This window comes from Gossypium raimondii, chromosome 7 (genome assembly GCF_025698545.1).
Source record: "Gossypium raimondii isolate GPD5lz chromosome 7, ASM2569854v1, whole genome shotgun sequence".
In the NCBI taxonomy this organism is placed as follows: domain Eukaryota; kingdom Viridiplantae; phylum Streptophyta; class Magnoliopsida; order Malvales; family Malvaceae; genus Gossypium; species Gossypium raimondii.
In genome coordinates, this window is record NC_068571.1 from 25,540,527 (window position 1) to 25,557,827 (window position 17,301).

General features: G+C 35.9%; 1 protein-coding gene across 1 annotated transcript; it reads right to left on the minus strand.

Annotated features, from left to right (window-relative positions):
* Positions 1–580: 580 nt before the first annotated feature.
* LOC105798699 (CLIP-associated protein) lies at positions 581–17,024 on the minus strand. The gene is given in 22 exon segments (XM_012628865.2): positions 581–968; positions 971–1,097; positions 1,715–1,816; positions 2,492–2,560; positions 2,683–2,751; positions 2,832–2,906; positions 3,018–3,122; positions 3,309–3,410; positions 3,554–5,349; positions 5,502–5,844; positions 5,930–6,028; positions 6,313–6,430; positions 6,504–6,589; positions 6,674–6,742; positions 6,820–6,894; positions 12,312–12,409; positions 12,759–12,920; positions 13,163–13,328; positions 13,621–13,689; positions 14,648–14,710; positions 14,811–14,966; positions 16,252–17,024. Coding segments are annotated over 22 exon segments (4,320 nt in total). The 5' UTR covers positions 16,585–17,024; the 3' UTR covers positions 581–930.
* Between the last annotated feature and the right edge of the window lie 277 nt (positions 17,025–17,301).

Below are 17,301 nucleotides of genomic sequence, written 5' to 3' on the forward strand. Positions count from 1 at the left end.
AATATCGGCATAATTGTGGGGATAAATGGATAAAAACAAGACTTCTACCACTAAAATCATAATTGTTCTCGATTCTTTTTTCTTGATCACTTATTATTTTCAATCTTCAAATTTTAGTAATTTATTTTTCTTTTGACAGAAAATTGATTAAATTGTTAAATTTTACCATACATGATAATTTGAGTATACTTTATAAAACTTCAAAAATATAAAAATTATTTAAAAGTTAAAATTCTTTAAAAATCCTAATTTTTCTAAAATATTTCCGTGTCAATAATAAAATATATATTAATCGTCATCACACTACCGCATCACTACTGCAAAATATTAATAAATTAATAAGCTTTTTAGTTAAAAGAACATAATGTGATTAAATTTTAAAATTGAGTTAAAATAATAAAAATAAGCTAATGCCAAAATAAAAATTAAACTAAATTTGTCATTATTTTATTTTAAATTTAAGTTCTTGTTTTTGAAGGCCATTTCTTTTCTTTTTTTCTAAAAAATAGCGGTTTCTGTTTTAAAATCATATAAGTTTAAGACAAAATGTATATATTTAGATAAAATAAAAGTACATAAATTTCACCAAAACCAGATATCTTTATCAATATAAAGATAATTATAAGAGAAATGTAATTACAACATCAACTTGGGCACAAATGGAGCAAATTACCTACTTGATCCCACCAAAAGCACTCTGCCTCCAAACTCAGTAAACCAAGTGAAAGAGAACTAAAACATATATTTATAAACAAATAAAAAAAATACAAAAACTCACCCCATGAATTCATTCACACAATTTACAAAAATACAAAATGAATAAACATACATTTCCCATAGCCGACCTCTCCGTCCAAATGAACCAGCTAATCATGGTATTGGTTGGTACATTCATTTCCCAAAACCAACCTCTCCATCCAAATGATCCAGCTAATTGGTTGGTAGCATTGCATCTATAGAGGTCCCAATCTGGCCTGTGAGATCCGATTAGCATAAATTGTAACCAGTCGCAGCTGTGTGCTGTTAAGCCCTTCCAAGTGTGGCAAAAATGCTTTCCCAAGCATTATATAAATATCGACCAAACAGAATACCACAGTCTGTAACCATCAACAAAAGTATCATGCAATGAGTCATGAGACATCAGACCTCAACAATATCCAAGGAAAGTGAGAAAGCGGCAAAATACAAATACGAATTCATGTATTGTAATCTTGGGCAATAGGGATCATGGCCCAGCCACACTTCAATAACACAAAATGGGAACTAATGGGACTCCTGCCTCTAAAGCACAAGTTGAATGGCTAGCACCCTTCAATTATATGCATTGAATAAGATGGAGCCACCATGGAAAAATTCATTGAAACGGAATGTTTGTGCATGTAGTTTTTTATACCATTATCCAGAAGTCATGAATGTTTCTGCATGTCTTTTATGAGAAATCCAATCTTTGTTACAGGTTTTTGAAGGCGACACCTCAAACAGCAATCATATCACTTTAAAAGTATAGAGTGGCTAGATAATGTAAAATGGTAATGCAATTTCTACCACCAGAAGATAAAATTCTCCCCGTTCTCTCAAATCTCAATGGTTCTCTCCTCCACCACATTCACCCTTATCCGTTTCTTTACTTTCTACTTTCTCCAACCAATAAAAACCTAAATTTGAGGCATTACTCTATAATGATAAATTTATAAAGCACGAACATAAGTATTACCTTACGGACATCTGCACTCTGGTTTCCAAAAGCTTCAAAAATAGCAGGCAAAAATGAAGGCAATAGAGACATTAGATCCTCCTGTGATAGCTGGCCCACAAGCTGAACAGAAAAGAAAAGGGTTTAGAGATTTAATCTCAACACAAAAATAGCAGGAACAGCCTATTTCTAGGAGCAGTAAAAAAGTCAGAGGAAAAGCAGACAGAAGTTTTAATCCAGATAGACAGAAAAACAATGAGGATTCCTAAGAATACAGCAACTTTATACAAGCACATAATATATCTTGCTGTATTCAATTGTGCACATCACTTAGGCCATAGACAGAAAAGAATACAATTACCTTTTGACAAGGCAATCCTTCTTTAATCATTCATCAAATAAATATCTCCTTTCATCTGCCTCCCCAACCCTCCATTCCCCTTCTCTTCCCCCTCTCATGTTTGACATTAGCACCAAAGTTCAAGAAACATAGATTAAGGTAAACCACAGCACCTTTAACTTACTCTCTTTTACTATGCCATACTTAGATACCAGTGACTCTTACCCATGTTTCACAGATTGGTTTTCAACCCACTATTCATACCCACAATGTGCACAAAACAGTTTAGAGCAAGCATAAAAAGTGGTACACCATTCGTATCCTATAGTACCATGAGACCGCAGAAAAAAAAATTCTAAGATGCATGTCTCCTTGCATGCAGAATCTCAGCCAGAAATTGTCAGGGAAAAAATATAAATTCAACAATTTTCACTCAAATTAAGATTCAGAATAAATACCTTTGTTAAACAGTTTATGCAAATAACTAGAGTCTTCTCATCTTCAGTAACTAATAAAGGTACAATAACCTGCAACCCAGTTATCTGAAAACATCAGTGCCGATAACCTGAAACCAGAATGAAAATGCCAAAATATTCTCTTCATTTGTAGTAGGAAAACAAGTCAGACTTTTGTGACAGAAACCACATACACTTAAACATCTGAATGGATCATACTGAGACATAACAGTGTTCAAGCAGTTCTCAGCTTCATTTGAAACCTAAACATGGAGCAGACAAATTGAGATGTTGGATAGGAGCAAGAACATTCTAAAAGAACAGATTGAAGGAAAGTAATTACTTTGGGAACAATATCCTTTGTTACATGAAGCAGCTTCTCAATTACTATTTCAACAGAATCTTCCATAGCATCTTTCTGGAAGTATGACAAGTCAAAAAAGGAGGAAACAAGAGCACACTTCCACATTAATGAAACAGAAAACCCATAATGTCTCAAAGTACTTATATAGTGAAAATATAAGCAAACCTGGTTTTTAAGCATTTGAACTATCAACGACAGGGCAAGTTCTCGGATAGAGGAATCGGAATCATCTAAAACTTCAAGTAGAGTTGTCAAAATCTGATTGAAGTACTGCATAAATACAATTAATATTACAAGCCAATTAGCATCAACATAGAATAGCATATTTGACATAAAAGGGGAGAGGACATGTTCTTTTGTAACGGTATCATACGGTCAAGGAACTTTCTAGTTTCATCTGAAGAAAACCCCGTTTGAATCAAAGTTTTATAAGAACTTATATGGAAACAAAAATACCTTGGTCCAAATAGAGATATCATTAGCCACAGAAATTTCAATTAATTGCTGAAGTGCACCACGCTTACTGGCTGTAGAGCTCTCATCAATCCCATTGCAGAACTAGGAAACACAGAAGAAATCATTCATTAAGTGTGAAGTTCTTGAAACATAAAGCACCATGAGAAGTCCAGAAATCTATTTTCTCCAAGAAAACTCGATTGCCAAAACAATTATCACCCAAAAAATAATAATACTAAACTCACCAGGTGAAGAATTTTAGGAATGCTAGGTCCTGTATCTGGCATAGAGCCAATCTTTACAGGTGCAGGTTTGAGATGATTAAGATCCAGCTCTGATGAAATGTCATGATCACAGGCAACCCCTTTAACGTCCACTAAAGAATCAAATCTACTTGGACCGTTAGTTTCCAGATGTGGAGTAGATAGACCTTCCATGTTAACACTACTTTCCAAGTTCTCTACTTGTCCCATTTGAGATCCCAAGTTCTGATCATTAGAATTAACCATATAAGACAATTCTTTGGTTTTGGAAGGAAGAACATCTGCATTTGAACTGATCCCGAAGTTCTGAAATAAGTTAACCTGAGTTTCATCAGATGTTTCCTGGCCAATAGGGCCAGTGATCAGGGTTGAATCTTGAGTGGAACCCTTCCTACCACCTTCACTATCAACGGAACCAGAAGAATACCTTCCAAGTAAAAGACTCTTCTTGGACACACCAACATATCCTTCTTCAGACCATGTTCCAACAGCATCATATGGATCATAAGATGACTTAGACCGCTGTCTCTCTTTCTTGTTCTGCAAATAGCTTATCAGGTCCACCTCAATACGAGGTGTGTACTGTTTAAGGGCCCGTCTCAAGGAATTTTGCTCTTCAACTGATAAACTAAGAATAAAATTTAGAACAGCAATCGCATCAAAATGTGAATATACAGATATAATGCAAGAAATAGCCGCATCCTTAAGCTTGGTATTTTTATCATGGACCAAAGGTTTCAATTTAGCAAGCCATAACATCAGGATGCCAATATTACTAGAACCTTCAGAATTCGTAGCATGCTTGTTGAAGGAACTAATGGAAAACTCAATAACAGCTAGCTTTGCCTTTGGTGATCGCTGTTCATCAAGAGAACGTAGCAAAGCAGGTAAAAGAGAATCTATGCTATAAGTTTTGCTAACAATTCCCAATGTTGTGGAGCAAGGTTGCCTAACCGACTCCTTTGGATCAATTAACCGCGAGAAAACATGGGGTAAGATCCTTTCCATGTAACTCTCAAAGGGCTTTCGGCATGATGGAATAATATCTGCAAGTGTTGAAAGAGCAGCCTGTGCAACTTTATGGTGAGGGTCATCCAAGTGCTGGAAAAACAATTTCATTACCTTCATGAAATTTTGATTCACTTCCAGAACACCTTTTGGACCCTGCTGCAACAAAGACTGGAGATACATAAAAGCAGCAACTCTGGCACACCAATTAGAACTAGGACTAAGCCCCTCACTTAGGGCTTCGGTGAGAGAAGCTGGACCATCAACATAATTTGAAATCTCACCAAGTGACGGTTGGTTATCATCAAAAATCTTTCTCCTTTCAGCAGAGATCCGCCCAGATACATGCTTTCTTGAAAGTGGCCTCTGGAAGTTTGGAATATTATTGTTCTGTGAATGCCTGGAGTTTACATCTCTATAGGGCATTTCAAAATATTGCCTGTCAATATGTGGTTTTATAAACCGACTGGCCTCTCTGATATCGGTGTTATCTTCAATAGAACCTCGGTCTGGCCTTACAGCTGCCCTCCTGGGAGAGTATGATGATAAAACTGGAAAAGACTCAGTTGCCACATTACTTCTATATGACAACTTGCCTGAATCTTTGGAAGTTTGAGTGATGATATCAGACAGAATCAGATCACCATTGTGGTTACCACTTTTACCAACAGTAGAGGTGATTGATTCTAGTCCTAAAGAGCTTGTGAGACTATTAGAAGCTGAAACAGCAGCAGGGAATGGTGGATCACGAAATGATGGAGGGTCAACTCCTGCACTAGTGGGAAATAAAAGAGAAATTTAGCCACTCACAATTGAATCAAATTTCACATAATTTCAGACAATTATCACTGCATAATTTAATAACCTAAAGAATGAAACTTCAAGTTTAAATTAAGTAAAAGATAGAAAATCCATCCAATACCTAGAGCCAAACTTGTCGACCTCTGTTTTTCAGATATGTCCAGACCTCTAAGCATACTTTCAATAGCACTAACTTTCTGTTTGCTTGCATGCAATACACTCTCCAGAGTACGCTCAGCACCTTTACCTACGGGCTTTGATTGGGAGAAATTCAACCCAGAAGAGAGAGATGTCCCTGAGGACAAGCTTGAAGTTCTGTCCATTGCAACTATAGCAGACGTTCCACATCCAGGTACATTTAAAGTAGCAGAAGTTTGTGAGGTAAATGAAATCTTTACATTTCTGTCACGGAGAGATGGAGATGCATGCCGCCTATGCATCCCTCCATCTTCTTCATTAATTATCTATGCAAAAAGCAAGATTGAAAAATCACAATCTAGGAAATGGAATTATTCAAAATTTCCATCAAATGGAGAAAGATATATATACCCTTTGAATGGCAGGATCAAAGGAGGAGAACAAGCGACGAGAACGATCTGGCCAAGTTTTGGTGAACATTCTGTAGCACATTCTAGCAGTTGATCGTACCTATAAAGTTCCCAGTTCACTAATCTTATGGTCAAATTTTAACATGGGCTCAAACAGGTATAAGCAATGGGTAAACAACATTAAGTTTTAGGAATTAGCATTGCCACATGATGTCATCTTTCAGATTACCCAATTTATGAGAAATATAAGTTCATTAAAATGTCAAGTGAGTTGGACAAAAAAAAACAATGTCAAGTGCAGCATCAGCCTTTCACATGATGGGCTGACTTCATGACTATGTACACTAAACATCAGAGAATAAAATTGATTGGCAACATAGATACCTCACTAATGGCATCAGCAACACAACACCTAATCAAATCCTCATATAAATCAGCTGATCGCTGTATTTCTGGTGCATCTGGCCAATGTTCAAGTATCAACAGTGCATATTCACAGCACCTACAGAATGAAGAGAAAATTGAGTAGATAAATAACAAATAAAAGAATTCATCAAAAAATTAACTGGGAATACCTGGCACGGAGTACAGCATTACGGTCATTCTTTGCACAATCAGCTATGCGGGGAAGCACGCGGGCAACTTTGCAGTTATGCAACATCTGCAAATTACAAAGGAACATCAAAATCAGGAAACCGAAAACAGAAGTGGAAAAAAAGGAGAGGATATATAAGAAAATTAATACCATTTTTATGCAATTATCTGCAGACTCTGCAATTACAAGCACAGTAATCACAACCAACTTGAAAAGGACCTGATTGTCATAACATGAAATTAGCAAGTGCTTATGAGCGTACAAAATTTTATATTACAAAAGAAGGCTGCACTTACTGGGATGAACATCTCAGCACATGACTCGAATTCTCCAAAGAACTCCTTTGATAAGAAGCACAACAAATGGCAAGCCTGAAAACAAGGAAATAAACTCAGAAACAGCTACATATGCAAAGCCAGAAAAGCACTTATTGGATAGGAAAGTAAACAAATGTCGTCAACTCAATCACTGCTATTACTAAGTACCTAAAGATAACTAATGCCATTGTATACAGTTCCATCCACAAGAGAAAAGAAGATAAAACACTATGCACAAACTTGAAATGTCACCAGCTTGGCTAGGTGCAGTGAAAGAATATTAAAAGCACCACAGAAGGAGGGACAGACAAGCTCCATAGTAAAAGGTTACAGAACCGTAACTGCAAAGCCAGAGGCATATAAGAATTCTAGCAACTCACAGAAGCAAAAAAAATTAGAAATATTTACAGTCTTTACCAATAATAAAATCCTTTAACCGTGATCTCTACTCAATACAAAGTTTTCAGCAGGTGGATTAGCCGAAAACACCCTTCTTGGAGCTTTTGAAAAGGGCAGGTGATGGGTCAGTAATGTATTCCTGATCATGAACCTTCAGTATTTTAATATATAAATATGTTCTACATGTGTACCAACACTGGCAAACTCAAGAAAAAATAACAGAAATTCCAGCGATTCATAAATAATTCAGAAAATTCACTAAATCATTCTAAACAAACCGGCAGTGAGCTTAACACAAAAGTATTTAGAAATATAAAGTTAACAAAATTTAATTGCACCAGACATCCCTAAACTCTGACCCTCATTCTAAATTAGTCCCCAAACTCCAAAACGCTCTAGTTACATACCCAAACTATCAAGGTTATATCAACCAGGTCCTTTCGTTATTAAAACTGTTAAATAACACGCCAAATCTTATGTAGATAAATTTAAACTGAATTATTTTTAAAAAATTAAGACATTGCAGCACAACTTTTAAAAATAAAAACTAAAAAAAAAAAAAGTAATATTAAAAACAAAGAGTGTATACGATAAAGTGAAAAAACACTCGGAGGAAAAAAAATTCTGTTATTTTTCTACTGCTTTAGTTTACTGATTTATATAGAGAGAAATAATCATTTTAAAGGAAATAAATCCTAATTCCTAAGAATCGAAATTGATATTCTAATTTCCTAAGAATCGATGAATTGAGATTAGTTTCTATTTACAATGGATTATAACAGATTTCTATCCTTAATTATAGGGATTCCAATACCATCGATTTCTATCCTTATTCCAACACTCCCCTCAAGTTTGGAGTGTAGATGTTAATCAAACCCGACTTGCCACTAAGTTCTTCAAACATGTTTTTGTTCAAACTTTTAGTTAACATGTCGCAACTTGTTGTCTAGTAGGTAGGTAGGTGATGCATACTTCTCCGAGTGTACTTTTTCTTTTATAAAGTGACGATCTATTTCCACATGTTTGGTCCGATCATGATGCACAGGATTATGTGCTATCTTGACAGCACCTGGTTGTCACAATACATCTTCATAGGTGCGGTATAAGGCACTTTTAGTTCTCCCATAAGTCTTTGTATCCAAACTCCTTCGCATATACCATGAGATAGTGCTCGATACTCTGCCTCTGCCTTCTGCGTGCCACCACAGATTGTTTTTTGCTCCTCCACGTGACGAGATTACCCCAAACATAACTACAATAGCCGCTTGTAGGCGTCTATCATTAATGAACACCCGCCATCTGCATCGATGTAGACTTCACGCTTCAGTTGACAGTCTTCTTGAAGTATGGCCTTTACCAGAGTTCCTTTTAGATATCTTAGTATTCTATATGCGCTTCGGTGCTTCTCCTCGGGCATGCATATACTAGCTAATAACACTCACATGAAGGCTATGTGCGGGCGGGTGTGAGATAGGTAGATGAGCCTTCCTACTAGATGTTGATATCTCCCCCTATCGATTTCTTCTCCATCTTCATTAGTTCCCAATTTGAGGTTAAACTCCATAGGAGTTTGGTTTGATTCTTGCCCATCAAACCAACTTCCGACAGTAGATCAAGAACATATTTCCTTTGGGAAATGAAGATACCTTTTTTCGACCTTGCTACCTCCATACCAAGAAAATATTTAAGACTCCCCAAGTCTTTAAGTTCAAACTCTGTACCAAGGAATTCTTTCAATCTCAAAATTTCGCTCAAGTCATTTCCTGTTAATATTATATCGGCAACATAAACGATAAGGATGCAGCATTTACCCTCTTCCGAGTGCTTGTAGAACATGGTGTGGTCTGCCTGTCCTTGAATGTAATTTCTGCTAGTCATAGCTTTTGCAAATCGGCTGAACCACGCTCGTGGAGATTGTTTCAGCCCATACAAGGACTTCTTCAACTTACACACTTGATCCTTGTTTTCTTCAAACCCGGGTGGGAAATCCATGTACACCTCCTCATTTAATTCCCCGTTGAGAAAAGCATTTTTTACATCCAATTGAGTCAAGTGCCAATCAAGATTGGCAGCAAGAGATAGCAGGACCCGAACGATGTTTAGCTTGGCAACCGGTGCAAACGTCTCGTTGTAGTCGAGACCATAAGTTTGGGTGAATCCCTTAGCCACAAGTCGAGCTTTGTATCGGTCAATACGGCCATCGGTTTAAATTTCGTAATGAAAATCCATTTGCACCCTACGGTTTTTTTTCCTTTAGGCAGATTCGAGACTTCCCATGTTTCATTGTTTTTGAGAGCCTTCATTTCTTCCATCACGGCTTGTCTCCACTCAGCTGATTCAAGAGCCTCTTCTATATTTTTTGGAATTTTTACAGAATCAACATTAGTCACAAAAGCTTTGTAAGACTTAGATAAATTTCCATAGGATACAAACCGAGAAATAGGATGTTGAGTGCAGCTCCTTGTACCCTTTCGAACTGCAATTGGAAGATAGATGGATGGTGACGGAGGTGGGACTTCATTTGAACAGTCCTCGGTTGGAGATGTAATTGGCAATCGCTATATCGCGGTTTGGGAGAACGATTCCGTCGGGAGTAAACCTGTATTTGTTGTTTTCCTTGATCAAGTGGCTGTTGTACTTCGGTGGAGGTATTGTCATTGGGAAGGACGGTGTTAAATTCTTGCTGCATAGGGGAAACAACAACTAAATCTGGGATAGGTTTGTTTGTGATAGTAGTAGTAGGATCAGGCGGTATAATGAGGAGAGTATTAAGGGTCTCATCTTCATTAAAAATCTCCCCCTGAAGATGAGATGCTGCAAAGTATGGTTCATTTTCAAAGAAGGTAACATCCCAAGAGACAAACATTCGGCGCAATGTTGGTGAGTAACACTTATAGCCTTTTTGTGTAGGGGAATATCCAATGAAGATGCAGGTGTGGGCTCGAGGATCAAGTTTGGATTGATTTGGTTGATGGTTATGGACAAAAGCTTTACAGCCGAATATTTTGGCTGGAAGATTAGGCACATGAAATAGAGGGAAGGCCTTTAAAAGAGTATTTAGAGGTGTTTGAAAATTGAGGATCTTTGATGGCATTCGGTTTATGAGATAACAGGCAGTGAGGACAGCTTCTCCCCACAAGTATTTTGGAACATTCATAGTGAACATTATGGCTCGAGCCACATCAAGGAGATGACGATTTTTTCTCTCAGAGATCCCGTTTTGTTGAGGAGTGTCAGGACAAGAGCTTTGGTGTATAATGCCTTGGTCAGAAAGGTATGGACTTAAGACAGAGTTGAAGTATTCTCTCCCATTATCAGTACGGAGGGTATGTATGGTAGAGTTGAATTGGGTTCGAACCATTGAGTGAAAATTTTGGAATACTTTGGGTGTTTCTAATTTTTCTTTGAGTAGATAGATCCAACAGACCCTAGTATGATCATCAATGAATGTTATAAACCATCTAGCCCCTGTAATATTTTTCACTTGGCTGGCTCCCCATAGGTCACTATGGATTAACGAAAATGGTTGGGACTGAATATGTGGTTTTAATGAGTATGGCACACGGGTATGTTTAGATAATTGGCAAATTTCACACTTTAAGGAATTAATACTTTTATTTTGAAATAACAGCGGAATGTGTTTTTTCAAATACACAAAGTTTGGATGTCCTAACCTACGGTGCCATAACATAATAGTGTCCTCTTTTGAAGTGGATAGAGCCAATCCCCCTTGTATACTGTTTTTATTCCAAATATATAGTCCATCATCAACTTTAGCAATGCCAATCATCCTCCCCGATTTCTGTTCCTGTATCACACAACCAATTGCAGAAAATTCAACAAGAACATTTTCATCCTTAGTAAGTTTACTAATTGAAAGTAAATTACAGGACAAGTTTGGGACATGTAGGACTTTATCGAGAGAAACTCTCATCATTTGTACTTCTCCTATTCCACCACGGTGAGTAAGAACCATCACTATCGGATTCGAGATTTGTTATGACAAGGAGTGTAGGTGTGAAACAACGTGGAGTTACTCATGTGATCGGGCGCTTGAATCGAGTATCCAAGGAGATTGATTATTAGATTCAAAAGCAATGTTGAGGCGTACCTTGAATGGCTAGAGATCCATGAGTGGTGGGAGTACCAAGTACCTTATGGAGAGTCTCAAGTCGTGTTTTGTTAGCGAACATCAAAAACATCATCGCAGAGTGGAGGAATTAATTTCACCTTGAGTGATTCCCGATTGATATTCGAGTTATTTGTGATGTCTCGGTTTGAGAGAAAATTTCATTGATATCACCCATTGGAGGACTAAACCAAGGAATTTTAGGATGGGAAATTAGAGAAAAAATTAGGATCGAATGAATCCTAAAGCTCGATACCATGAAAAACACTCAGAGGAAAAAAAATTCATTATTTTTCTATTGCTTTAGTTTACTGATTTATATAGAGAGAAATAATCATTTTAAAGGAAATAAATCCTAATTCCTAAGAATCGATAATTGATATCCTAATTTCCTAAGAATCGATAATTGAGATTAGTTTCTATTTACAAGGGATTATAATGATTTCTATCCTTAATTATAGGGATTTCAATACCATCGATTTATATCCTTATTCCAACATAAAGCATCCGTAAAAGCTTCAAAAACCTCAAAACTAAGATGTTTACAACATCCATTTTAACAATATTCATTTTTTTCTTAAAGTTCTCATTCTAGATTATGTCGTATAAGATCGACATATAATTTAACAGATTAAATTAATAATTTTAGTAATGGAAGGACCTGATTGATATAACATCAGTAGTTTGAGGATGTAAGTAAAATGATTTGAATTTTGACGACCAACTTAGAAAAAAAGGTCATAGTTTGGGGATGTGTGGTGCAATTAACTCAAGGTAAAAAATATTCAACAGGAAAAAACATACTGTTGTAGCTAGTATAAGCAATATAGAAAATAACACCATAAATAAAATAAGAACACAAGAACTAAATCTACTAATATATTAGATAAAAAAAAAGTGTATGAAAATCAGCACCAGAAGACACAATAAACATGGTATACACCTGCTTCACAATGCTTGACCTTCTATCTGATAACTGTGTACTTAGTGGGCCAACAAGCTGCTTCAAAAGTCCCCGGAAACATGGATAATCAGCAGCACCTGTTTATTCACATTAGTCTTCATTGTTAAAACCCCTAGCTCTCAACTTGTAAATCATAGAGAAGGAATATGCCATATAAAAATGGGCTTCTGTTAGCAAATAGAGCAAATAAGAGGGCAAATTTGGAGATGTCAAAACCAAGGGGAACACATTAAAAAGAGAGAAAACTCAGGAGTTTACATACCTGGGTTTTGACATCTCTTTAAGACTAAGAATTTTCTTTAAACACAAAAGGCATAATCATTCATAACTGTTCATCTAACAACACAACTCAATGATTTTTAATAGTATATACACATGAGCAAGAGCAAGATTGGAGGGAAGGTTTGATAGAGAGTGGGTATCTACCTCCAGAAACAAGGCCTTCAACTCTCTGCATTGCAGCAATGCGAATGGACCAATCTTTTTCTGGCATAAGAGTAGAAGCAATTTTCTCAAATTCCCTTATCAACTCCTTATCTGAGTAAACTTTAATAGGATCTGTGGATTTTTCTGTGACATCAATTTCACCTGTAAAAGGCAGAATAGCAACCGCCTCAGTGACATTTAAGTCCTCGAAACATGACCTAAAGCAAGCACCATATTTTGAAATATATATAACATCAACTTCTTTTAACCATCAATGTCAATAAAGTAGCCAATATTGGAAGTAGGTTATTCATTAGAGTATTCAGAGATCACATATCATGAAAAACATCCCAAACTACTTTCAAGAAGAAAAAAATCATTGTTCGATATACACAGGTCCAAACCTCCCAAAAGATATGTCTCCCTTGAAGAACTCTTGGCTCGTGGACTGCTTTTCTTGACGTTATAGATGACAGGCTTTCTATCTCCAGCAGCAAGACCACCCAACGTTCCATTTGAAGGTCGAACTAGCATCTCAGTTTTCTCTAGTCTGGCATTAATATCTCTCACCTGCAGTTATATGCTATATTATACAACTCACAGAGTAATAACACCCATACCTTTCTTCTAGAAGGAAATGTAATCAACATTAAAGGATCAAAACTAATGTTATCATTTATGAAACTACATGTTAAATTAAGTAGACTTAACAGGAATGAGAATGCAGAGGGGGAGGGGAAGGGTGTAACTGAGCCGTTAATGTGAAGTCACAAAAAAATGAGAATATCATTCATCTGCAGCTACAAATAATTAAAATCAAGGCTAGAGAATGGAATATATTATTCTAAAATCAAATATTCACCATAGATGCAGGAAGCTGATGGCGATGAAGTTCATCACGAAATTGGGTTCCAGCCTGCATATACATTTCCTGGAAAAGAAATAATGTGATCAGCATTATGCAACTAGATGTGACAAAGTAATGACTCATGAAATTTCTAAGAGTAATTTCTCAAGAAGAATGGCAATAAGTGGACATACAGCAAAGAATTACTTCTCAGTTAATGCAACATTTATTAAACATCAATAGCAGAAATACAAAAAAGAAACCGAAAATTAACCTAATAAATAATCACTGTATAGTTCTTCATAAGAGATCAAAACTATTAAAGACCTACATGCATCAATAGAAGCAAAAAACTTTTTATAAATAATTCACATTAATACTAACCTAAGGAGCAGATATTTCATGCCAAACAACCCATGTCAAACTGAGTTCATGAACAAGAAAGGAATGCAGAAAATTGAAAAGAGGGGTGGGGATCTAAACTTGAGTCGCAAGAAATCAAATTGAGATGATTTTTTTTGTTTATATGCTAAATATAACTAAGAGAATATTTTTGGCACAACCTACTGATATCAAATTACATAAACATTGCTTTTGACATTTTAATCGTAGCCTAGGTCACAGCAAGCTGTCAAGAAAAATTTTTCTAGTTTTTGTTTTCCAGCAAAAAGGAGTCCTGACCAACTTAATTTTTTAATGTTTTCCTGACTAGAAAACAGATTCAGAACCCTGATGTTTGTGCCTATTGATTTTTCCATTGTATTTCTTTGTCTTCTAAAGGCAAGTAAAAACTTATTGCAAGCATATCAACATGTTTTTCCTTAACTGATAGGCAGAACAGCTGCCTCTGAGTAAGCCCACCTATCAGGATTCAGGCTATCATTTGTATATTTAGGAAAAAGTGAAAGTTCCTTTAAAACATCGATTAGAAATTTGAATATGACCAAAACAAGAATAAGAAAATATCAATTCTTACTAAACCTAAGTTAGAAATGTTGTTGAGCTCTAGTAAAGATAATACTAGAAGACAACTTTCACTGACCTCAATGCACAATATAGCAGCTTCACGAACACCGGGATTTGAGTCATGCAACATCTGCAAAATCTGATAAATAAAGAAATTTATATATGTCAACTTATCTCAGTCACACATACAGATGAGACTGGAAATCCATTTTGAAGAAGTTAATGACTAATGAGCATACGGGGGGGAGAATAGCCCGTTGAAGTGGAAGCTCAGTAGATGCAAAAAGACTGATTGCGGATGTGACTGTCTGGGCAAATTCCTCCCTAACTCTCCAACTTCTATGCGTCCAGCCGTAAGAGCCCGCCCTTTCAACAATAATTGTTGGAGAAGAAACCTGGAATACAAAATAATCAGTATATTTTACAGATCAAACTAATTGTTTACCACTTATCTTAAAATAATAATTCAAAAAACTCAGCAAGGCACTCAAATTGATACTTACTCCAAAATATAATTGCAAAACATATAATCTAGTCCCTTTCCTTATGAAAACAGATAAAAAAATAAAACCATAAACCACCGGGCATTGAAAAGAAATTTAAAAAATAAAAATTGCAATGGACAAATTCTTGAGGTTGTCCACTCCCTCATTGTATCACTAATCTTACTTGAAAATGCATATGGATTAAGGAAGTTACTACTTTCCACAACATAAAACAGAAAAGAAAAGGAATACTTAGATACAAAAGCAAATAACATTTATGAAGACTTAAAAAATACAGTGTACTTTTATAGAGAACAAAATGCTGCATGATTTTACTAAATTGGAGATGGGTTTCAGTAATTTTGTTAACTTCCAATCTATTATGGTTTCATTTCTACCATTTTCTCTTTCTTTTTTGACCAACCTTTAGCAAGCAAAAAGCAAGTGAAAGAAACAACCACATAATGGGATCCAAGAAAAGTGAAAAAGCTTTTGACAACTTGTATTCTTACTAAATTGTCCATAGGCATTATGACAATGCAGGTTCTTAAGTCTTGCTTTAGAGTGAGAACTAGAAAAGAAAATCTTAAAAGCTAATGCTTTAGTTCTTCACAGCAGACTTTTTAAACCACACTAAACATAAACGTATCTTTTGAGAGTAGAAGAGTATCAAGCATCTGCTTTTCAATAACATATGATAGCCATAGAGGTAATTGCATGAGGAACCCTAATTCTCACGAACTTGCTTTCTTAGTAGTATTAATAAAAAATTAAAATGGAATGAATGACTAATCCCACAAGAAACATGGAAGCCATCCCGAGGTAATTAAGGATGGTAATTATTCACTTGCATAAAAGCATTCACTAATGACTTCTACAAAGCTAAGGTAACTTTAGAAAGCAATAAAATAAGGAATGAGTTAGGTTTCCATTTACCAAGAATTGCGAAGACAAAAATGATAACGAATTATTTTAAGTTAAACAATTCGGAAGCCCTTGACTCATTCAAAGCTAAGAAAAACCGTATTTCCTATCTCCATGAATAAAAAACATTCTGGTATGGTAAAGTTCCACAAAGCAGAGGGACAAAAGTCTTCCATGGATTGATATGCATGAAAGTCAGTTATAAGAAGGAAAAGGAATTATATTAGCAGTAGCAATCAATAACATAAAAGGAAATAGATAGCAACTCTACCTCCATGAGAGTGAGAAGTAGGCGTCTCGCAGCGTCTCTGACGGGTTGCTTAGCGTCACCTAACCGTTCAACAACCGCGGGAACAAGCGCGTTGAAGTGCAACTTCAAGTGATCACCAGAGAGGACGGCGGCAGAAGCAAGAGCCTGGAGAGCGCCCTGGGAGACTCTGAAGTTGTTGTCGTTGAGGAGATCCATGCAGCAATCCACGAGCGAAGTAACCTCCGAATAAGTCAGACTCTTTCTGGAACCTTCGAGGAGGTGGTAGAGACGTTCCACAGCCGCCATTCGCTCCTTGGTGTCTTTGGCGCGTGCCAGCTCCAGTGCCTCCTCCATCTGGATCCCGATCCTGTCCTAAGATCTAAATTTCTCAACCAATTCCAGTAATTTGGAAAAAAAACAATAAAAATGAAAATTGAGGAAATGTGTTTGGCAGAGAGGAAAGAAATTCAATTAAAGGCAAGGAAAATGATTGCTATTGGTAAAGAGATACTTAGCGAAGAAGTTGCGCTTATTTTCTTTGTTATTAATTTTTCTTTTCTTTTCTTTCCTCAAAAAGAAATTATCATTACGGATGAAAGGAGTAGAGATGGTAAAGTGGACTGAGATTGACGGAGAAGATGATGAAAGTGTGTGGTTCAGGTAATTAAGGAAACTGCCCATCCCTTTTGTATTATTTTACGAGTTTTTGCCATTCTTTTTTTTGTTTTCGCGCGAGACTGCGATGTGCTCTTTTTTTAGTTTTTTTTTGTTCAGTTGTAACCGTCGTAAGGATAACACAGGGATGATCGGATACTTCAGATTTGGAATTTACTAGTCCGGCTATTTTTTGGTTTAAAATTTCTAGTTATTCTTTTATTTCAAACAACTTACTTTCCTATTTTTTATTACATTAACTATCGAGTAATTATTTTATTATATAATTACTAAGTAATTATTTTTATTTTAAAATGTTTCATTAATAAATTTAACAGAAAATTTTCAACAGAATTAACAATTAAACAAAAGCAAAAAGAATAAAATGCATACATAACATATATATATAATGAATCA